At 38.6% G+C, this 19,200-nt stretch overlaps 1 protein-coding gene across 1 annotated transcript in view; it reads right to left on the minus strand.

Annotated features, from left to right (window-relative positions):
- Positions 1-267: 267 nt before the first annotated feature.
- LOC149791071 (uncharacterized) overlaps positions 268-19,200 on the minus strand; it is a 57,552-nt gene continuing 38,619 nt past the window's right edge. The window contains exons 12-15 of the mRNA XM_089971459.1: positions 4,191-4,268; positions 3,333-3,517; positions 1,508-1,630; positions 268-428 (exon numbers count right to left, since the gene is read on the minus strand). Of these exons, the coding sequence (XP_089827585.1) occupies positions 330-428; positions 1,508-1,630; positions 3,333-3,517; positions 4,191-4,268 (485 nt within the window). The 3' untranslated portion in view covers positions 268-329. The remainder of the gene's footprint in view (positions 429-1,507; positions 1,631-3,332; positions 3,518-4,190; positions 4,269-19,200) is intronic.

Below are 19,200 nucleotides of genomic sequence, written 5' to 3' on the forward strand. Positions count from 1 at the left end.
TTACTCTTTGTTTGAGGGTTTATGCATTTGTGGGAATTTTCGGAAATGTGTTTTGAATTCGCTATTTTTAACTTGCCTTTGCTCTGATCTATGTAGTCATGATTCCGATGGCGTGCCGCTAATTTCAATACTAAAAGACATATATACATATTTGAACATGATTTAGTTAGTGTGGTCCCATTTGGAACGCTTAATGGATTGTTTGAAAACAGAATGGTCTCGTCATTACAAGCAAATATAGCAACATATGAAATATAACACAAACTGTTAAGCTGCATTCTTGTCAAATGTACCTTTAGGACATTTGTTTTCAGTTTATTTCAACATTTTTACATAACGATTGAGTAATTCACCGGATCCAGCTGGAAGTGGCCCCCAATCACTAAGTGCGACAGGGTAATGTTCTTGTCGCACTCCTGAACTATCATCTGAAGAAAGAAAATAATTTTCCAAATTAAGACAATGTCGTAAAATATCACAATCATGACAATGTCGTGAACAATCTAAATCAAATAATAATGTCGTAACAAAATCAATGTCAATCATCACAATCTCGTGAAACTAAAAGTTTAATATAAAATAATCTTAATCATGAAATGTCTAAAATTCAATAACACGACAATATCGTGAACAAATTAATATTATGACAATGTCGTTAGACAAAATTGTAGAATCGTCTATGATTTTATGACGAAAAGAATATTTCTTGTTTGAGGTTTTAAAGGTTAAAAGCAGATTCACTGTAGATAATGAGCGTTCACTTTTATAATGAACTATAAGATTTGCCGATCCGGCTATTTAACAATAACATTGAGACTGACCAATAATTTCTATGGCGAGAAGAAACCTTGCGGTGAAATGAAAGAATTGTTTCCGATTCTACAATAATCAATATTAAATGGAAATGACAAGAAATACAGCTCCGTTAGTGCAAGAGTGTCAGTGGTTTGAAGACTTCTCTTGGTCAGCAAAAGCAGGTATAAACATGTCTATTCGACAACAAGAACTAGTAAATTTGATGCAAGAACGATGCTGTTAACGTCGGTATTATTCATACATACAGAAAAGGGCCAGTTCTACAAAATTATAAATATTTATTTTTAAAGTTCTACAGAAGATGGCGATTGTCTGCGAACAAGCAATAACTGGTGCGATCATACTATCACAAAAGTAACAGGAGAATTAAAACTGTTCCCACGTCTCAGAAACTCTAAGACAGTTTGAACATGTATACGTTTAACTCAAAATCCTTCAGATTTAGAAGAGTGGAAATGAACTTTCAAAACAATTTATACTTCGCTGTTTCAAGGTTCCAACATAAGAAAAGAAAGTAAGAGATTTTTTGTGTGAAAGATAGTCAGTCGGCTATACAAAAAACTAAGCGAATGATTATGTCCAGGGTCGAAGTCGTTATATTCCGATTCCGTGCTAAGTCTGTAGTTCATAGTACATTGCATTTGGCTTTAATATGTATGTATTTCAAATCATATATAAAACAGTTGATCACCTTAAAACCGTCTAGCAGACAACCGACGAATATTCCGGCAAGTCCTCCATGATTTGAATATTTTCCATTAAAGAATGTGGCGACGGGCGTGTATAGAGGGATTTTCTCACACACTGACATCACCTTGGTAATGAAAAATATTGTATTATATATTTAAATGTGAAATATATAGGCGTAGTGACAAAATAGTTTTCATATTTTTAAAATTCTTTTAATTTCACATGTGAAATATATATCCTGGATTGTTACAACATAAATATACCTGACCTAAGAAAACGGTAGGATTAACATGACCTAATTTTGTCACAGTACATTATGTTTGTGACATTTTGTGAACTGTTTGTCAATATATGCAAACAAAGCAAATCCGATTCGCTGCTGTCAAGGAAATAAGGGTAAATAACTTCAAAGAGACGCGTTCATCGTTGGTCAAATTATTTTCAAAGATGAATTTTCTGAAATGGAATGCAATTTCAATTTATTTTTTTTCTAGCTCGCAAGGTACTCGTTTGTTCCTCTCTAAGGTACACCTTTTGTAGGCACAAACAATCAACCGTCGCGTAGCATAATGGGAAATCATATATCCTTACATGTGAAGTTATAAAGATATAGTTTACCCACGTGAAAATATCAGTGGTTTTACTTGACCGATTAGATGTCAAACCATGGCGAGATTCCGCTAGAAGCCATATGTTTCCCCCTTAATTCCAAAGACTTCTATACAAATACTGTTGTAAACTATAAGGTTCCAACGTGTTCATTCTATAATAATTTTGCTCTAAGTAAAGCAAGAGTACATATCTCATAGCTTCCAAACTGTCTATCAACCGCACATCTGAGTGGTTTTTCTTGATTAACGTTTCGTAACGTACCCTTGGCATTCCACGCCGTAAAACTATACAACTCCCCATATAAAAGAAACCGTTTGTACTTAGCCACATTAGGCCAGTCAGATCATGGTTTGAAGCCACATTTCACCCATAAAACTGCATCACATTTACCACAAGGACAACAAATAATCCCATAATCAAACAAGTAATCTAAAGAATCTAAGAAATCCTTAAAACAGCGCTTTTAACAAATGCGCATACTCCAAAGTTATTAAAATATGGTGAGGCATCACAAGCGAGGTGAATTTAAATAAAGGGAATGGGGTGAGAGTAATTTTCGAAGAGTTAGTTTAATCTTGAAGCAATTTTGGAGTAAAACAAATCTTTCTTTTCTTACTCATTAAAATATACGATTTGTGATACCACACGATAAAATATATCCGGTATTAACGTGGGAAAAGAAAATATCGTCTATGAGCATGGTCTTCAAGATGATCAGCTTTATATGTAATAGTCTACCTTGGTACTGGTCAGCTATCTTGCAATTTAGAAATTCTAAGTTTTCTTTTCAAAACGGACCAGAAATTTTAATTTTAATACTAGCCAGAAGTTCTCGCTTTAATATGGACGATACATTGTGTTCTTAATACGGTCAATAAGTTTGTTTTTGCGAATGAAGTGATACTGCATTCAGTGCTTTATATGTTGTTTAAAAGTAGTACAAAGTTAAAAGATATACATCAAGAGGCATTACATGCTTGTGGGGGTGGAGAGAAGCCAAATTACAGAGGTACGGTTATATTCCCGAGAATATGTGCCACAATTAAATAACATCTTTTCTGATACTCAGAGGCAATATTTGTTTGTCCTTGGAGTTATTTTAAATCATAGATTGTTTCATGCAATATGGCAGAATTTGTTGCATTGCTTTCTTTCACAAAGAAAAAGAATATACGTACATGTTGTTTTCTATGTTAGAAGTGCAAATAACTTACACTTGGACCTCTTTTCCAGGAATCCAAATGACCAGAAACGTTGCACATACTTATTACCAAAGCTTCTGGTGCCATGTGATCAGACGTTTCCGGATGACAGTTTCCTGCCAACGAATTCGCTTGCTTAATTCCATGTAACAAAGTACCAATGGTAGATGCTTTCCTACATGTGTAGTGGACCAACACTATTAAAATAACAATATCGTATAAGAGATAACATAGCAAAATGGTTTAGAGTCTGTATGTCTCACCGGATAATGCTGTATCTTCCTCTGTCTTTTAGCACAAATCTTTCATTGTCATCGGTAATGTTTATATTGTGGGAAGGCTCAATGCAATGAAAAGCGAAACTAAGTTTTAATAATAGTATATATTAAACTGAAATGGAGTGTTAATACGAGTATTAAGAGTAGTAAGGTCTTCATTTATTGAACATTTATCTGAACTGATATGATAGATGCTGATGGGAAAATGGCGTGAAGCAGATACATGCATACACTAAAGGCCCCCAAAATAGTAATTTTCTTTGCTTTCTGGGTCATATTTGCTTGACCGTTATAAATGAAATGTCTTGAAGGAAATGACTGATGTAATGTAATAGTCGAGAACAGAGAGCTAATTTAGATAATATATTTCTCACTAAAATCAACGAATATCAAAATTATAATTGGGGTATTCATTGTCAGTAATATGGAAGTAGTAAATGTCAACGTTTGAGTGAACTACCCTGACCCATTCCTGTATTAATGAATCAGAGACGCCCAGTCGGTGTCTCGGTACCATGCCTTTATAATATTTTCCTTGATCGATTAACATTAAGATATTCCGAAATTGATAAGATTTTGAAATAGTACGCACTAGGAAGAGTTGGTGTTGGGCTCATGGTTTTTGGCGTGGAACCTGTATGATGCAGTGTGGTGTGAACACTCATAGGTTCTGTAATTGAATGAAAAGAAAACCAGCGTTACTATCTTTATAAAAACGAAGATTGTTTTCATCCACGAAACATATATATATATATATATATATATATATATATATATATATATATATATATATATATATATATATATATATATATATATATATATATATATATAATTACTTGTTAGATTATTTGATTCTGGGAAGTTGGTGCTGGGGATATGGTCATCAGCCCGAATGATTAGCAAATTGCCAGGAGCAAACGTCACAGAGTGCCGTGTTGTAAGAGTTTATAATAGCATGGTTTTGTTTTAGTGAGCTTAGGTCAGTGCCGCATACGTGTCCCTGACCTCAGTAGTCTCTATTACAATCTGATTTTGTGGATTGATTGTGCGAATCAATGTTCAGTACGCATGATTGGGGATTGGTTAAGTGTATAATGGAACAACTGAGAAGGGATTAATACGTGACTTGGAGGAGCCGATTGTTGTTGTTATAATGGTAAATATGGCTACAGGCGAAATGAGGCTGAAAATCGTAATTTGGCTGACCTAAAGTAGCGTAGAGAAAGCAGTTACCTGTATCTGATGTTGGCCGGCGTGAAATGCTGGCGCTATGATGAGGAAATGTGATGAGGAGAAACCATGAGGTTGACAGGCAATTGTGTTGTTTTTATATTGTTGGTCATGCATTCTATCTCTTATTTAATTAACGAGGTTTCGCACATTAAGTACACGTACCTCAGATTTGTGACCGCACTGCAGGCTGTTAATTGTTCCTGTGGGAAAGGAATCTGTGCCTCATCCCCCAGGCATGTATGTACTCAAAGATCACTGTTAATTTAGCCTCAAGGCGTTGGTCCATATAGGCCCCTAACGACCTGAATGGAAGTCTGACGTGAGTGGGAATGGACCCAACACACTTCCATGTTTTATAAATAATAATCTGTTTCACTTGATGGGATGAGTGGGAATTGTACTCACTCGCTCATGTGTTTATTTGGAAACATTTATGCGCGCATTGCTTGCTGATAATTGGTGTATGTCCGTGGCAAGGGAGGAGAAGTGCGGGACGGAAGGCTGCTGTCCGTTATTTCCAGGTTGATCTAAGGTTCCGCTGTGCAGGAATTTTTTAAATTTATGTTCAATTTGTTTAAACTGAATTTGGAAAAATATTCTGTCCTGTAATAGGTTTGTAGAACATGCAAGTATGTGTATGTGTGTGTGTGTGTGATTTGGATTTGTAACGTAGCTTTAACAATTTTACAGTCATCTCGCTACGATGTCTGTTGTGTGACAGTTTAAAGTGATGTCTAGCACTGGGGCATCGTGCCTCAGACATGTAGCATGATGTCCTACCCAGTCACATTATCCTGACACCAGGCCGACCAGTCCTATCACTAACCTCTTAATGCTGAGCGCCAAGCGAAGCACCTGTTAGTACCATTTTTGTAAGTCTTTGGTATGACTCGGCCGGGGATCGAACTCATGACGTCCCGCATCCGAGGCGGAGGCTCAGACTGAACACGCACATGGAGATATATTTTTTAAAAAATTAAAATAGTTAAATAAATAAATTAAGATTGAGGGCTATTGGATTTTATTGTTCCTGTATGTGTGGGTTTTAGGGTTGTTTGGTTTATATTGCCATGGTTTTATTGATGGAGCTAATTTTTTATTACCAGATTAAGTTTTGTTTTATTAAGATAGATATCTTTGCCGAAAGATCGGGTCTCTTTGACATGTGAAAGACATCTGATTTATTTAGTCCGTAGTTTTTAAGTTTATTAGCCTGTTTACTAACATTATTCTGGTTTGCTTTTTTATGTGTTGTAATTTTGTGTCAGGCTAATTCTATTTTAATAAGACATATGTCTTTGCCGAATTACTCGGGTCGCTGGGACGGGTCAAGGATATCTGAATTTATTTCCTTTGTTTTTTCCCCTAATTTTAGGTTTGTTAGCCCGACTGCTAGTTATGGTTGTTTTCAGATTTTTAATTAGAGTAATCGGATTTTGTATGAATATATGTTTAGTGGAGGAGGTTATGTGATATTTGGTAATTGGAGACGGGTTTGTTTGCTGAAAATTCAGGTCTCGTTATACGTGTCAAAGTCGACCGTCTTTTGCTAACTACCTGACAAGGTTGTTTGGGGCCCGTTTTATCCTATTTTTATGTTCGTTTTTTTCTAGGAGTTTTAATATATTATGGAATGCTAATTGTATGTTAGGGTTTTGCAAGTCTAGTATTTCTGAAAAGGTTTAAGGGGATCAAATTATTTTTCGTGCTTTTTGGAAATTGGTTCTTGCTATTTGTAGTTTAGTGCAATCATTAAATGCATGTTGCAGGTCTTCTACTGTGTGGCAGTGGTAACAGTTTATGTTTACAGGTTTGGGGCCTATGCATTTGCAAAAACTGCCTGTTAATTTGGTTTTACCTATCATTATTCAGTTAGTTACGTTTTGGTCAACACTGTTACATTTGGGTGGTTTAATGGACCTATTAACTGTTGCTGGGATGGATGAAGTTTCCAGCTTTATGGGTGTAAGTCCAGTGTTTCTGCCATTTTTGATTAATATAGGTTTTTATGAAGCATTGAGCTTCTGTGATGCTATATCTAAGTGTGGTTGGGTTGGGGTCTCCTATCGTACATTTTGCCACTTTATCAGCCTGTTCATTGCCAGGGATTCCTATATGTGATGGCACCAACATGAACTCAACTATTTGATCTCTTGTGGATTATTCTTTGAGCATATGGAAGGCCCCGTCACGGAACAGCTGTATTGATTTAGTGTTTCGGTTTTTAATTGAATTTATTATACAAAGGGAGTCGCTAATAATGACTGCTTTTTGGATATTTTTGTTTTTGATCCAATGAAGTGATTCAATAATTGTCCATAATTCAGTAATATATATGGGGCAATGGCCTGGTATCCTGATTCTTGTTTGGTTGTTAAATGTAGGGATTCCTATTGCAGCAGCCGTTCTGGGTGGCTCAGCTGTTTTAGACCCGTCTGTGTATATTTAAGTGAAACCAGGATAGGTGTCTTGTATGTCATTTGCGATTATTGATTTTAGTTTATTTTCTTGTTCCAATTTGTTTCCGTATTCTGTGGCCATGGTGTTTACCCTTTGTTTGGTTTTTGTCCAAGGGGTTTGGTCAGGTGGTTTGGTGTGTACTTCATGTTGTTCAAGTATTGGAAGTTGTTTCCTAAGTTCTAGGATTACTTTGCCACAAGGTATGTTTGGAACTAGTTTGTGGCTAAACGTAATGTTACATCTGCAAATGGAAATTTAGTGGGATGCGTGTATGGATGATTAGCTAATCGAATGGAGTATCTGAGTAGCATTTTTTGTCGTCTCAGTTTTAGCGGTATTTCCCCAACGAGGACTTGAAGCTCGTCCGATGTGGTGGAGGGGAGTCTGCTTGAGCAAACGATTAAAGCTTTTTTTTTAAAAAATGGCATCTAGTTTGTTTAGGAGTGGTTGTTTTGAGGAGTGTACACACTTGACAACCGTAGTCTAATTTGGATCTTACATGGGCTTTATAGATGGTAAGGAAGGTTTCTTGGTTGGATTCTCATGTGGTACCTTTGAGATTTCTTAAGAGGTTTTAAGTCTTTATTGCAGTTTGGAATAATAATGTATATATATGGTGTTCCTATGTTAGGTGGCTACCGAAATACAATCCTAGGAATGTTACAACCTTGACATATTTGATCAGTTGGTTTTGTAGATAGAGGTTAGGGTAGGCTAATTAGTTATTTCGTTTTGGGGTAAATATTATTGCTACAGTTTGCTTCTGTGACATTTTAAACCCCCATTTATCTGCCAATCTCCCTACGTTATCTAAACATTGTTGTATTTCTGTAACGAATGGTGTGCTGACGGGGTTTCCTGCTCTCCAGATGCCGCTGTCGTCGTCGAATTGTGAGATATTAAATCTAATGTAGGCTAGATTAAGGGAAAGGTCGTTAATCATAAGGCTGAGGAGTATGTCACGGAATAAGGCAAGAAAATAATTCGGTTTTGCATTAAACGAGGACAATGTATAGTTGGTTTTTGCGGACGCGTACAGAATTAACTAGAGTAGCTTAGTTTATAACCTTGAGATATAGTTACTAAATGACTATATCTCGCTGTAGGTCGCTCGTAGCGTGATGCCTATTTTTCGCGACATGCATGGGTGCTTTAGCCTTGGGTCTTGAACGTCTTGTTTTTTTATGGTACAAATAGTAAGGTTTTACTACAAGCGGTACATTATCGCTTGGATCTTGTCACGGAGTGTCGGTTTGGATCCACAAAACTATAGCCATAGGGGTGGGTGACAACTGTTAAATAATTCCCTTGTATATTTATGTTTTTGAGTGTGTTCGTGACATACATATTTTATTGTTATCGTAAATTTGATAAAGCTTCGATTAATAAAATAACCACGGTTAACAAACAATTCTGTGTTAGAATTTATTCCTTTTCACGTGTAGGACTCGGAGTAGAATGTCGCAGGTAGATTGTGGGTTTAATGTATTTGTGTTCGCTTATATAAACCATTAGGGACACTGATATAATGTAATGCACCATATGCATTTGTAGAGTAACATGTTTCATTTATTTGTAGCTGAAACTGGTGGAGTGGGAAGTGTAGGTGAATAAGACGGAAACTGGTGGGAGGTGTTGTTGCGCCAGACTGAAACTAGTGCAAGGTGTTGTTGCGCCACACTTAAGCTGGTGGAATGTGTTGTTGCGCCATACTGAAACTGGTTGAAGGTGTTGTTGTGCCAGACTGAATCTGAATGAGACTGGTGTAAGGCGTTGTTACGCCAAAATGAAACTGGAGGGATAGTAGTTTAGCCAGACGAAACTGGTTCAGGGTTAAGTTGAACATATATGAATCTGGAAAGTTGAGCCAATGTGGAATTGTGATATTATGTTTTTTGCTGTTGTTCAAAGTAGAGAATTTGACCTGGAGTGCACCCGGCGTGGGTCGGAACTGACATTTTTGTTTGTCATTTTATATAGTATATCGGTTATATGAACCGACATAATCATTATCATTGGAATTTCGGCATTGTGTTGTGATCATCTCAGTCCTCGTCATTATCATTATATACATATATACCGATATGTCTTACTTTTGTGAATGTGTGTGATGGGTGCGTGAGAGAGTAGGAAATTACATAGATTATTTCATTTATTGTTTCGTGCGATCATCTTATCATACAATACACGTCTCGTCATTCACACACATTGTTTGTGTTACTAATTTAATCCAAAGTCCACTCGGCTTCAATTATGTTACAGAGTATTGGACTGAGTACGCTCCCTTGTGGTGGTCCATTTTCAATTTGAATTCTTTGGAGAGGGTGTTTCCTATTCTGGTTATAATTTTATAGTTTTTGCTGGATGACCTTCAAACATCTACGTCTGAAGCCTTTGGCGTCACTGCGCGAAAGCACCAAGACTGGTTCGACGAACACTGTGAAGAAATACAGTCCCTGCTAGAGGAGAAACATCATCACCATTGTCCATACAACATCGACCCCAAGTCCTCTGTAAAGAAAGATGCCTTCAGCATAGTCCGCCAAGCTGTGGAGAAGAAACTACGCGAGATGCAGGATACATGGCTGATCCGAATGGCTGATGATATCCAGTCCTTTGCCGACAGACAAGACATGAGGAACTTGTATAGTGCTCTTCGTGATGTTTATGACCCAGTAACAGCAGGCGCAGGCCCACTCTTGAGCTCCGATGGCAGCACTCTCATAACCGAGATGAAGAAGATACTGGATCGCTGGGTGTAACACTTTGACGGTAACTTCAACAGACCATCTTCCATCAACGATGAAGCAATCAACCGTCTACCACAGGTGGAGATCAAATATAGGTCGGCTGACCCTCCAACAGTGCTGGAAACTCATAAGGCCATTGAGCTCCTGTCTAGTGGAAAAGCTCCAGGAGCAGACTCCGTCCTAGCTGAGATCTACAAGTCTGGTGGGCCTAAGTTAGTGGGAAGACTAACAGAGATGTTCTGTGGCATGTGGAAGATGAAACGCATACCCCAGGAATTCAAAGATGCATCCATCGTCCACCTTTACAAATGCAAAGACAGTCGCCAGTCCTGCCACAACCATAGAGGAATCTCTCAACTCTGCATCGCTGGCAAGGTCCTCGCCAGGATACTGCTGAAAAGACTCACAGAACACCTTGATCATGGCCTACTGCCAGAAAGCCAGTGTGTCTTCAGAAAGGAGAGATGCACCATCGACATGATATTTGCTGCCAGGCAGTTGCAAGAAAAATGTCTTGAACAAAATGTCCAGCTATACACCACCTTCGTGGACCTGACTAAAGCATTCGACACTGTCAGCCGGGAAGGTCTTTGGAAGATCATGGCCAAATTTGGATGTCCAGAAGTCTTCATTGAAATGGCGAGACAGTTTCATGTTGTCATGCTTGCCAGAGTTCAGGACCAGGGTAACTATTCCAAACCCTTTGCAGTTACGAATGGTGTGAAATAAGGATGCGTCTTAGCCCCCACTCTCTTCAGCCTCATGTCCTCCGCAATGTTGATGGATGCTTTCAAGGACAGCCATGTTGGAGTAGGTCTTAGATATCGTCTGGGTGGGAAGTTGTTCAACCTGAGGAGGCTCCAAGCCAAAACCAAAGTCCAAGTTGAGAACATTCGCGACCTGCTGTTTGCAGATGACTGTGCCCACAACTCCAGCACGGAGGCTGATATGCAACAGAGCATGGCCCTTTTTTCCACAGCGTTCTCCAACTTCGGACTCAGCATCTCTACCATCAAGTTCGAGGTTCTGCATCAGCCAGTTCCTGGAGAAGATTACCTGGAACCATGCATCATTGTCAATGGCCATAAGCTCGAAGATGTAGACAGGTTCAAATACCTCGGCAGCACCCTCTCACAAGCAGTCGACATAGACGATGAGGTCAACACTAGGATTGCCAAAGCCAGCATAGCATTTGGTAGACTCCGCTCAATTGTCTGGGATAGGAGAGGCATGAATCTTTCCACCAAACTCAAAGTCTTCGCAGCGGTTATTCTCCCCACCCTCCTCTATACTTGCGAGACATGGACTATGTATAGCCGCCATGTTAAAAAACTGAACCACTTCCATATGAGCTCCGTGAAACTACTGAAAATCAGATGGCAGGACAAGGTACCAAACACAGAGGTGCTCACTAAGGCCGGCATGACAAACATCCACACCATGTTGTGCAAGGCACAACTCCGATGGGCTGGCCATGTTGTCCGCATGACGGTGGAACGCATACCTAAGAAGGTCTTTTATGGAGAGGTACAACAAGGCAAAGATCTCACGGTGGTCAAAAAAGAGATACAAGGACACCCTCAAGGCTTCGCTGAAGAACCTAGGCATTGATCCTAATACCTGGGAGAGTGCCGATGCTAACCGATCTGCTTGGAGCAGTCAAGTCAACGCTGGTGCGGAAGCGTCTGAGCAGAAAAGACCGATGGACTCAGCTGAAAAACGTGATCTACGCAAATCCAGGAACATCAGTTCCGCAACCCCCGGCCAGCAACCTGCACATCCACGTCCCCACTGCAACAGACTTTTCCGGGCCCGGATCGGACTCATCAGCCATCTCCGGACCCACCCCCAGTGAATCGATGACATTAAATGGTCCTCATCGACACCGATGGACGAATATCGTCATCATAATTTTACGACCTGCTGAAAGTGTGCCATTCAGCTAAATATGCGTAAACTAATAACGAAGCTGAGTTTGACTAGGTCAAAATAATTTTTTAGGTCAGGAAAGACCGCTATGTGGTTTCCGGTTGTTTTTCTCATGGAGGTGAATGTTAGTTTAATGTCCGTTTCTAATCGTAGTATTTGGTCGGTGGTGGGATGCTTGTTACGAAAGCCATATTGGTTTTCTGATAGCAAGCAGATTTTTGCTTACGAGGTGATATTTTAATATGTTTGAGAGTATAGTTTCCATAAGTTTACATATATTATTGGTGAGGACAATGGTTGAGTAGTTTAATAATGGTTGTTGTAGTTAACGTTGCTGGGGGGATTTTTCTATATTATATACTCAATTTAATCTTTTCCAGGTGATGTTTCTTTCTTTTACCCTAACGCTATTTCACATCCGTGTAAGGTTATTCCGCTGTTTTAAGTCCGAATCTTGGATTCCTCTCTTGAAATAGGTGAAGGGTGTTTTCTGCCGTATTCCTTTGGTCTTGGAAATTTTTTGAATGTTCTTGTCGTTGCTATGTCGGAAACGGACTAGCAAGCATATTGGCCTTTTCTTGATTGGTGGTAGCCTCCAATGGTTAATAGATTTTACTTTATCGCAGACCTGTTTGGAATTTGATTTTAGGTTTAATTTAGAACAAAACGTTTGCAATGTGAGAAACATTTTTTATAGTCTGGGCGCGTTGGAATTTCCAGTTTAGGATATTAGTTGCAGAGAGGTCATTGGGAATCAGGAAAACAAGCGCCTTCTAGCAGGATTCACGATAGTGATTCGATTGATATATAAACCCCTTTGGCGTATTACAATACGTAATTCGAACGTGTCCAGGGCGTATAGTTACGAAGCTCTCTGAGCATAAAATTTGACGTTATGATTAGAATTAAAATTCGTCAAATGAGAGTATAGTAAGCAATAGTTGGACATATTCGTGTTCGTATCTCTGCAACATGTGAAGTTTGAAATATATCGATAGATATCAGTATGTTTGAGTTTCAGTTTGAGTCTACGTTTTGTGCTCAGACAGTTTCTTAACTATTAGGAACGAATATGTTATGTGCCGTGATTTACGTGCAATTTAATTTCATGTCTGTGAGTAGTGAATAGGGACACCCTAGCGTCAATGGGACTTACCATTAAAAACCACCCTGGGACACTCTAGCGTCAATGGAAATTTAACATTAACCACCCTGGAACACTCTAGCGTCTATGTAAATTTAACATGGACGAAAAAACCTGGGACAATATAGCGTCAAGGGAATTTAACATGGGAATAAATCGTGGGACTGTCTAGCGTCAAGAGGAATTTAACATATGGAAATTGAGCATGGTGGGTCTGTATAGCGTCAAGGGGAATTGAACATGGTGGGATTGTCTAGGGACAATGATGGTAGAGGGTCAAACACAACAGAGGCAGAGACATACGTACACTAGCACAAGCGTGAGATTTATATATAAAGCATTACTAAGACCTGAAATCTTGCTGGGGTGTTCAAAAATTTGCATAATTGTAATGATGCTATAAATAGCTATAATCAAGGAAATGCTCAACGACAAAATGGATGTGACTAAAAGTAACGCTAAAATGACGAAATTTTCCCAGAATTTAAAGGAAAATAAACTTATCCCCGAAAATTAAGTTACTATGGTTTAGACTAAAATGGATAAGATTAGTAACTACTTACAATATCAACTTGTGTGACGATCGTGGATAAACACCCATGTATTTATTTATGGCTATAATCAGCTAAAATTCATATGAAATCCCACTATCTATTTATAGCCTCAGCTTGAGTGACGTTCCTGTTTATGAACTCTAGCACATATTTATAGCTATAACCTGTGGAAAACCCCAAGTCCATATTTATAGTATCCAAATTTCCAGCGTCAGTGACGTCACTGTACTGGAAACTAGGGTATAAATGGCAAAAGTGTTGCAAGTGGCTGACCTGAATACGCGCTACTGTAGGTAGGTAGGTAGAATGTATTTGATAGGGATAAAGGGAGTTTTATAGGGACAAACAGAGACCAATACACACACACACACACTCACACACACACACACACACACACGCACACCACAGAGGGAAGAAGAAAAAACAAACCCAAATATACTATTCACACAGGGAAGAGGAAAAACCCAACAAATATATTCTCCAGACGTTCTTACACTAACACATACACACACACAGACACACACACAACAGATCGAAGAATAAAACCAAAATTGAAATATAGTATCCGCACAAACGTACGCTAACGCGTACAAACCCCAAATATACTATCCATAGAAACGTACGCGAACGCATGCAAACCCCAAATATACTATTCACACAACGTCGCTAACGCATACAAACCACAAATATGCTATTCACACAAAGGTACGCGAACGCATACAAACCCCAAATATACTATCCACACAACGTCTCTAACGCATACAAACCTCAAATATACTATCTACACAAACGTACGCGAACGCATACAAACCCCAAATATACTATCCACACAACGTCCCTAAAGCATACAAACCCCAAATATACTATCCACACAACGTCGCTAACGCGTACAAACCCCAAATATACTATCCACACAAAAGTACGGGAACGCATACAAACCCCAAATATACTATCCACACAACGTCGCTAACGTATATAAACCCCAAATATACTATCCATACAAACTTAAGCGAACGCATGCAAACCCCAAATATACTATCTACACAACGTCGCTAATGCATACAAACCCCAAATATACTATCCATATAAACGTACGCGAACGCATACAAACCCCAAGTATACTATCCACACAACGTCGCTAACGCGTACAAACCCCAAATATACTTTCCACACAACGTCGCTAACGCATACAAACCCCAAATATGCTATCCACACATACGTACGCGAACGCATACAATCCCCAAATATACTATCCACACAACGTCGCTAACGCGTACAAACCCCAAATATACTATCCACACAAACGTACGCGAACGCATACAAACCCCAAATATACTATCGATACAAACGTACACGAACTCATACAAACCCCAAATATAATATCCATACAACGTTGCTAACGCATACAAACCCCAAATATACTATCCACACAACGTCTCTAACGTACACAAACCCCAAATATGCTATCCACACAAAAGTACGGGAACGCATACAAACCCCAAATATACTATCCACACAACGTCGCTAACGTATATAAACCCCAAATATACTATCCATACAAACTTAAGCGAACGCATGCAAACCCCAAATATACTATCTACACAACGTCGCTAACGCATACAAACCCCAAATATGCTATCCACACATACGTACGCGAACGCATACAATCCCCAAATATACTATCCACACAACGTCGCTAACGCGTACAAACCCCAAATATATTATCCACACAACGTCGCTAACGTATACAAACCCAAATATACGATCCATACAAACTTGCGCGAACGCATACAAACCCCAAATATACTATCCACACAAACGTCGCAAACGCATACAAACCCCAAATATACTATCCACACAAAGTTGCTAACGCATACAAACCCCAAATATGCTATCCACACAAACGTACGCGAACGCATACAAACCCCAAATATACTATCCACACAACGTCGCTAACGCATGCAAACCCCAAATATACTATCCACACAAAGTTGCTAACGCATACAAACCCAAATATACTATCCACACAAACGTACGCAAACGCATATAAACCCCACATATACTATGCACACAACGTCGCTAACTCGTACAATCCCCAAATATGCTATCCACACAAACGTACACGAACGCATACAAACCCCAAATATACTTTCCACACAACGTCGCTAATGCATACAAACACCAAATATACTATCCACACAACGTCGCTAACGCGTACAAACCCCAAATATACTATCCACACAAACGTACGCGAACGAATATAAACCCCAAATATACTGTCCACACAACGTCGCTAACTCGTACAAACCCCAAATATACTATCCACACAAACGTACATGAACGTATAGACACCCCAAATATACTTTCCACACAATGTCGCTAACGCATACAAACCCCAAATATACTATTCACACTCGGGAGGAAGAAGAAAAAAACAACCAAATATACGATCTACACAACGTACGGACACACACACACACACACACACACACACACGCTCTCTTTCCTTCCCCAGGAGTAATTAAAAATCACGCGGTGCGTTATTAAACCAGTGATACATGCTCCATTAGAGCGAAAATCACTTTAATTCAAGTAAGCAAGCAAGCAAGTTCGGGTACCGTCTCTAGCACTCTTGATGACACCAACTGTCTGGGTTATTTTCTTTCTTGCAAGCCCCTATGTTCCACTTCTGTTTGGGATAATAACTTGTGATACTTCACATTTTCTAAAGTGGAAACCTTTATAAGCCGTACAAAATACAAAACTTATATGACTTTGGCTTTTGACACTTGCACAGACTCTTCACTTTATAAGTGTCACGAGAAAATTGTATATCCGATTTTTATCCTTTTCCAAAACACGCACACACTTGCAGCTTGACCAGAAATATGTACATCTTGTTTTGTGGATAAGTCACAGACAAGTCCAAGCATATATAGGTGGTTATGAACGTTAGGAATATCCCCTCCTTTTTTCAGAAATATCAAAGCTTGTATGTGCATTTTCCCTTTTCCACTCTATATTAGTGTTTAGATTTGTTCCAAAAAAAGAAAAAAGAAACGAAACAATTTTGAAGAAAAAAACAACTGAATTTTGAATTCAGGTTTCTCTCTGTTTATAATTTTTTTCAAGTTGATAGTGCATGACAGAGTACATTCGCCTACCTTTCCAAAGTGAGAGGCATTTCTTCACATGTCATTGCCTTTGTTAAATTCGCTTTCATTGGTTAGTTATCGTTAATCTTTAATTTTTTTGATGCATTTCTTTTTGATAGAAGATTTAAGGCTTTCTATTGTTGTAACGGTATTTATGTTGTTTGGTCTGTTGATGAAATTATCTATAGCAAAGTGCTTAAGATTTTTCAGTTTTTTTATTATTTCAAGCCCTACAAAGGAGACCAAGTTTGTCTTCAAAGACGATTGAAACTCTAAATTACACGGGTGTGAAGGAAAACATCGTTGTGTTTAATGTAATCATGCTTGCCGTATCTCTTTGTGTTTTAGAGGTAATATTTCTTCTTAAGTAAATGCACACATCAATAGACAGACAGATTGGGTCATCATCCTTTAGTTTCACTGTACTTTCGGTTCTTTACTTCATACAAACCCCAAATTTATTAGTTTGAAGAAAAAAAAGATAACATGCCCCTCAATATTGTAACACGTCTGTTCTGACTCTACCGATGTGAGTGTGAGTGTTTATGTTAAAATGTTTAAGTGAGATATAACAAAATGGTCAGCTTGAAAACGCGAACCAATACTGTGACGCTCTGTATTTTGATGTGGTAAGAAGAAATGGTACAACACACACAACAAGGGCTTGTAAGTTCACATTTCAGTCTGTCTGCACTGTAATGGTAACAACGCAAGAACATAGGGATTATTATGCCACACAGTCCTAGAACAAAACAATGCATCACCCGTTGTAAGCCATTTCATTGGCTATACATATTTTCTTACCGCGTTCGCTTCGAATTGACTTGAGTAGCTATTCAGACAGTGACGAGAATGGCCATGTTTTACTGGGTCTTTACGCACTACTTGAACTCATACATTTACGTTGTAGGTGTAAGCCGTCGTTCTCAGTTTTCTGGAAGTTTGTTTTTGCGTTTCTCAGATGTGATACTATTTTTTATGGACCGAACGAAAGTTCTTTTGGCGTGAATCAGGACTCGTGGTTTTGTGGCATAAATGGAGAGCATTGATTAAAGCTCAGTTATGTAGTCTTCGAAATCGCTGACACGGATTTGAACTAACACTTCAGGTTTTGTGTGAGGCGATACGGTACATCATTGCCTTTTACTTCCTCAATGAAATCGTTTCATCTTATTGCAAAATTACATTTGACTAGGTTTCATACGCAGCAGGTCCCTGTATATAGGTACAGTGTCTTAGCGTCAGAGTATTCATTCCACTCTCAAACGATCAAGAAGATGGAAGAGTCAGCACAGATCAACCTGCTGGTCAAATATTTGCTAAAAGTCATACGAAAGCATAATTCACATGCGAAAGTGGTAACAAAACTTACTCTTTTGGTCGTTGATTTGATGAGAGTCATACGAAAGTGTGTAAGTGCTAATGAAGTTTGCTATATCTGCACAGGTAAATGGGTATTTGTCTCCAGAATACCTGCTTCGTCTAAGAAAGAGAGACAAAAGTCAAGATACCTAATATCGTTGTCAGGAGAAAGGACACTGGAATTCAGAGTGCCCTACGAGAAAAGAGAAGAAACAAAAACAAGACGAAACAGAGAAGAGGGATTCAGAAGAAGAAGAAATTGAAGATGATGAAAAACTTGTGCCAGTAAAGACATGGAAATGGAAAAATTGACAATGTGAGCCGATGCGTTGGCCCTGATGTGAAATTTCATACTACCTTCTAAAAGACAATAGACCAGAAAGAAAACGTAAGTGTCTCTTGGTCTTGACATTGTATAATAAGGATGGCGTGTTTTGTTTTTACTCACACTTTATGAAATTGTGCTCTTTCACCTCTCTCTATCCCTCTGGATCATGTTTTAGTTAGAATTGAAATGGAAGGATGTTTTCCTTCACGCACGCTCTTTAGGCATGCAAGTCGGTAAACAATAGTCAGTCTATTCATCCATCATTTTGTGTCTTGATGTTTCCTAAATCACACACTGATGCCATAAAATAACGGGTTAAATGGGTTTTGTAGTGTTGGGAGTGGGGGTGGGGTGTAGGTGTTTGGCAGAGTTGGTCATTGCAGGTGAGGGCTTAGGTGCTTTCAAAAACTTTTCCAAAGGAATAACCCACAAGTTGTAGTATAAATAGATAGTGGGATTTCATATGAATTTTAGCTGATTATAGCTATAAATAGATACATGTGTGTTTATCCACGATCGTCACACAAGTTGATATTGTAAGTAGTTACTAATTTTATCCATTTTAGTCTAAACCATTGTAACCTAATTTTCGGGGATATGTTTATTTTCCTTTAAATTCTGGGAAAATTTCGTCATTTTAGCCTTACTTTTAGTCACATCCATTTTGTCGTTGAGCATTTCCTT

The sequence above is a fragment of the Sinohyriopsis cumingii genome, chromosome 10 (genome assembly GCF_028554795.1).
Source record: "Sinohyriopsis cumingii isolate HCF-2022 chromosome 10, ASM2855479v2, whole genome shotgun sequence".
Classification (NCBI taxonomy): domain Eukaryota; kingdom Metazoa; phylum Mollusca; class Bivalvia; order Unionida; family Unionidae; genus Sinohyriopsis; species Sinohyriopsis cumingii.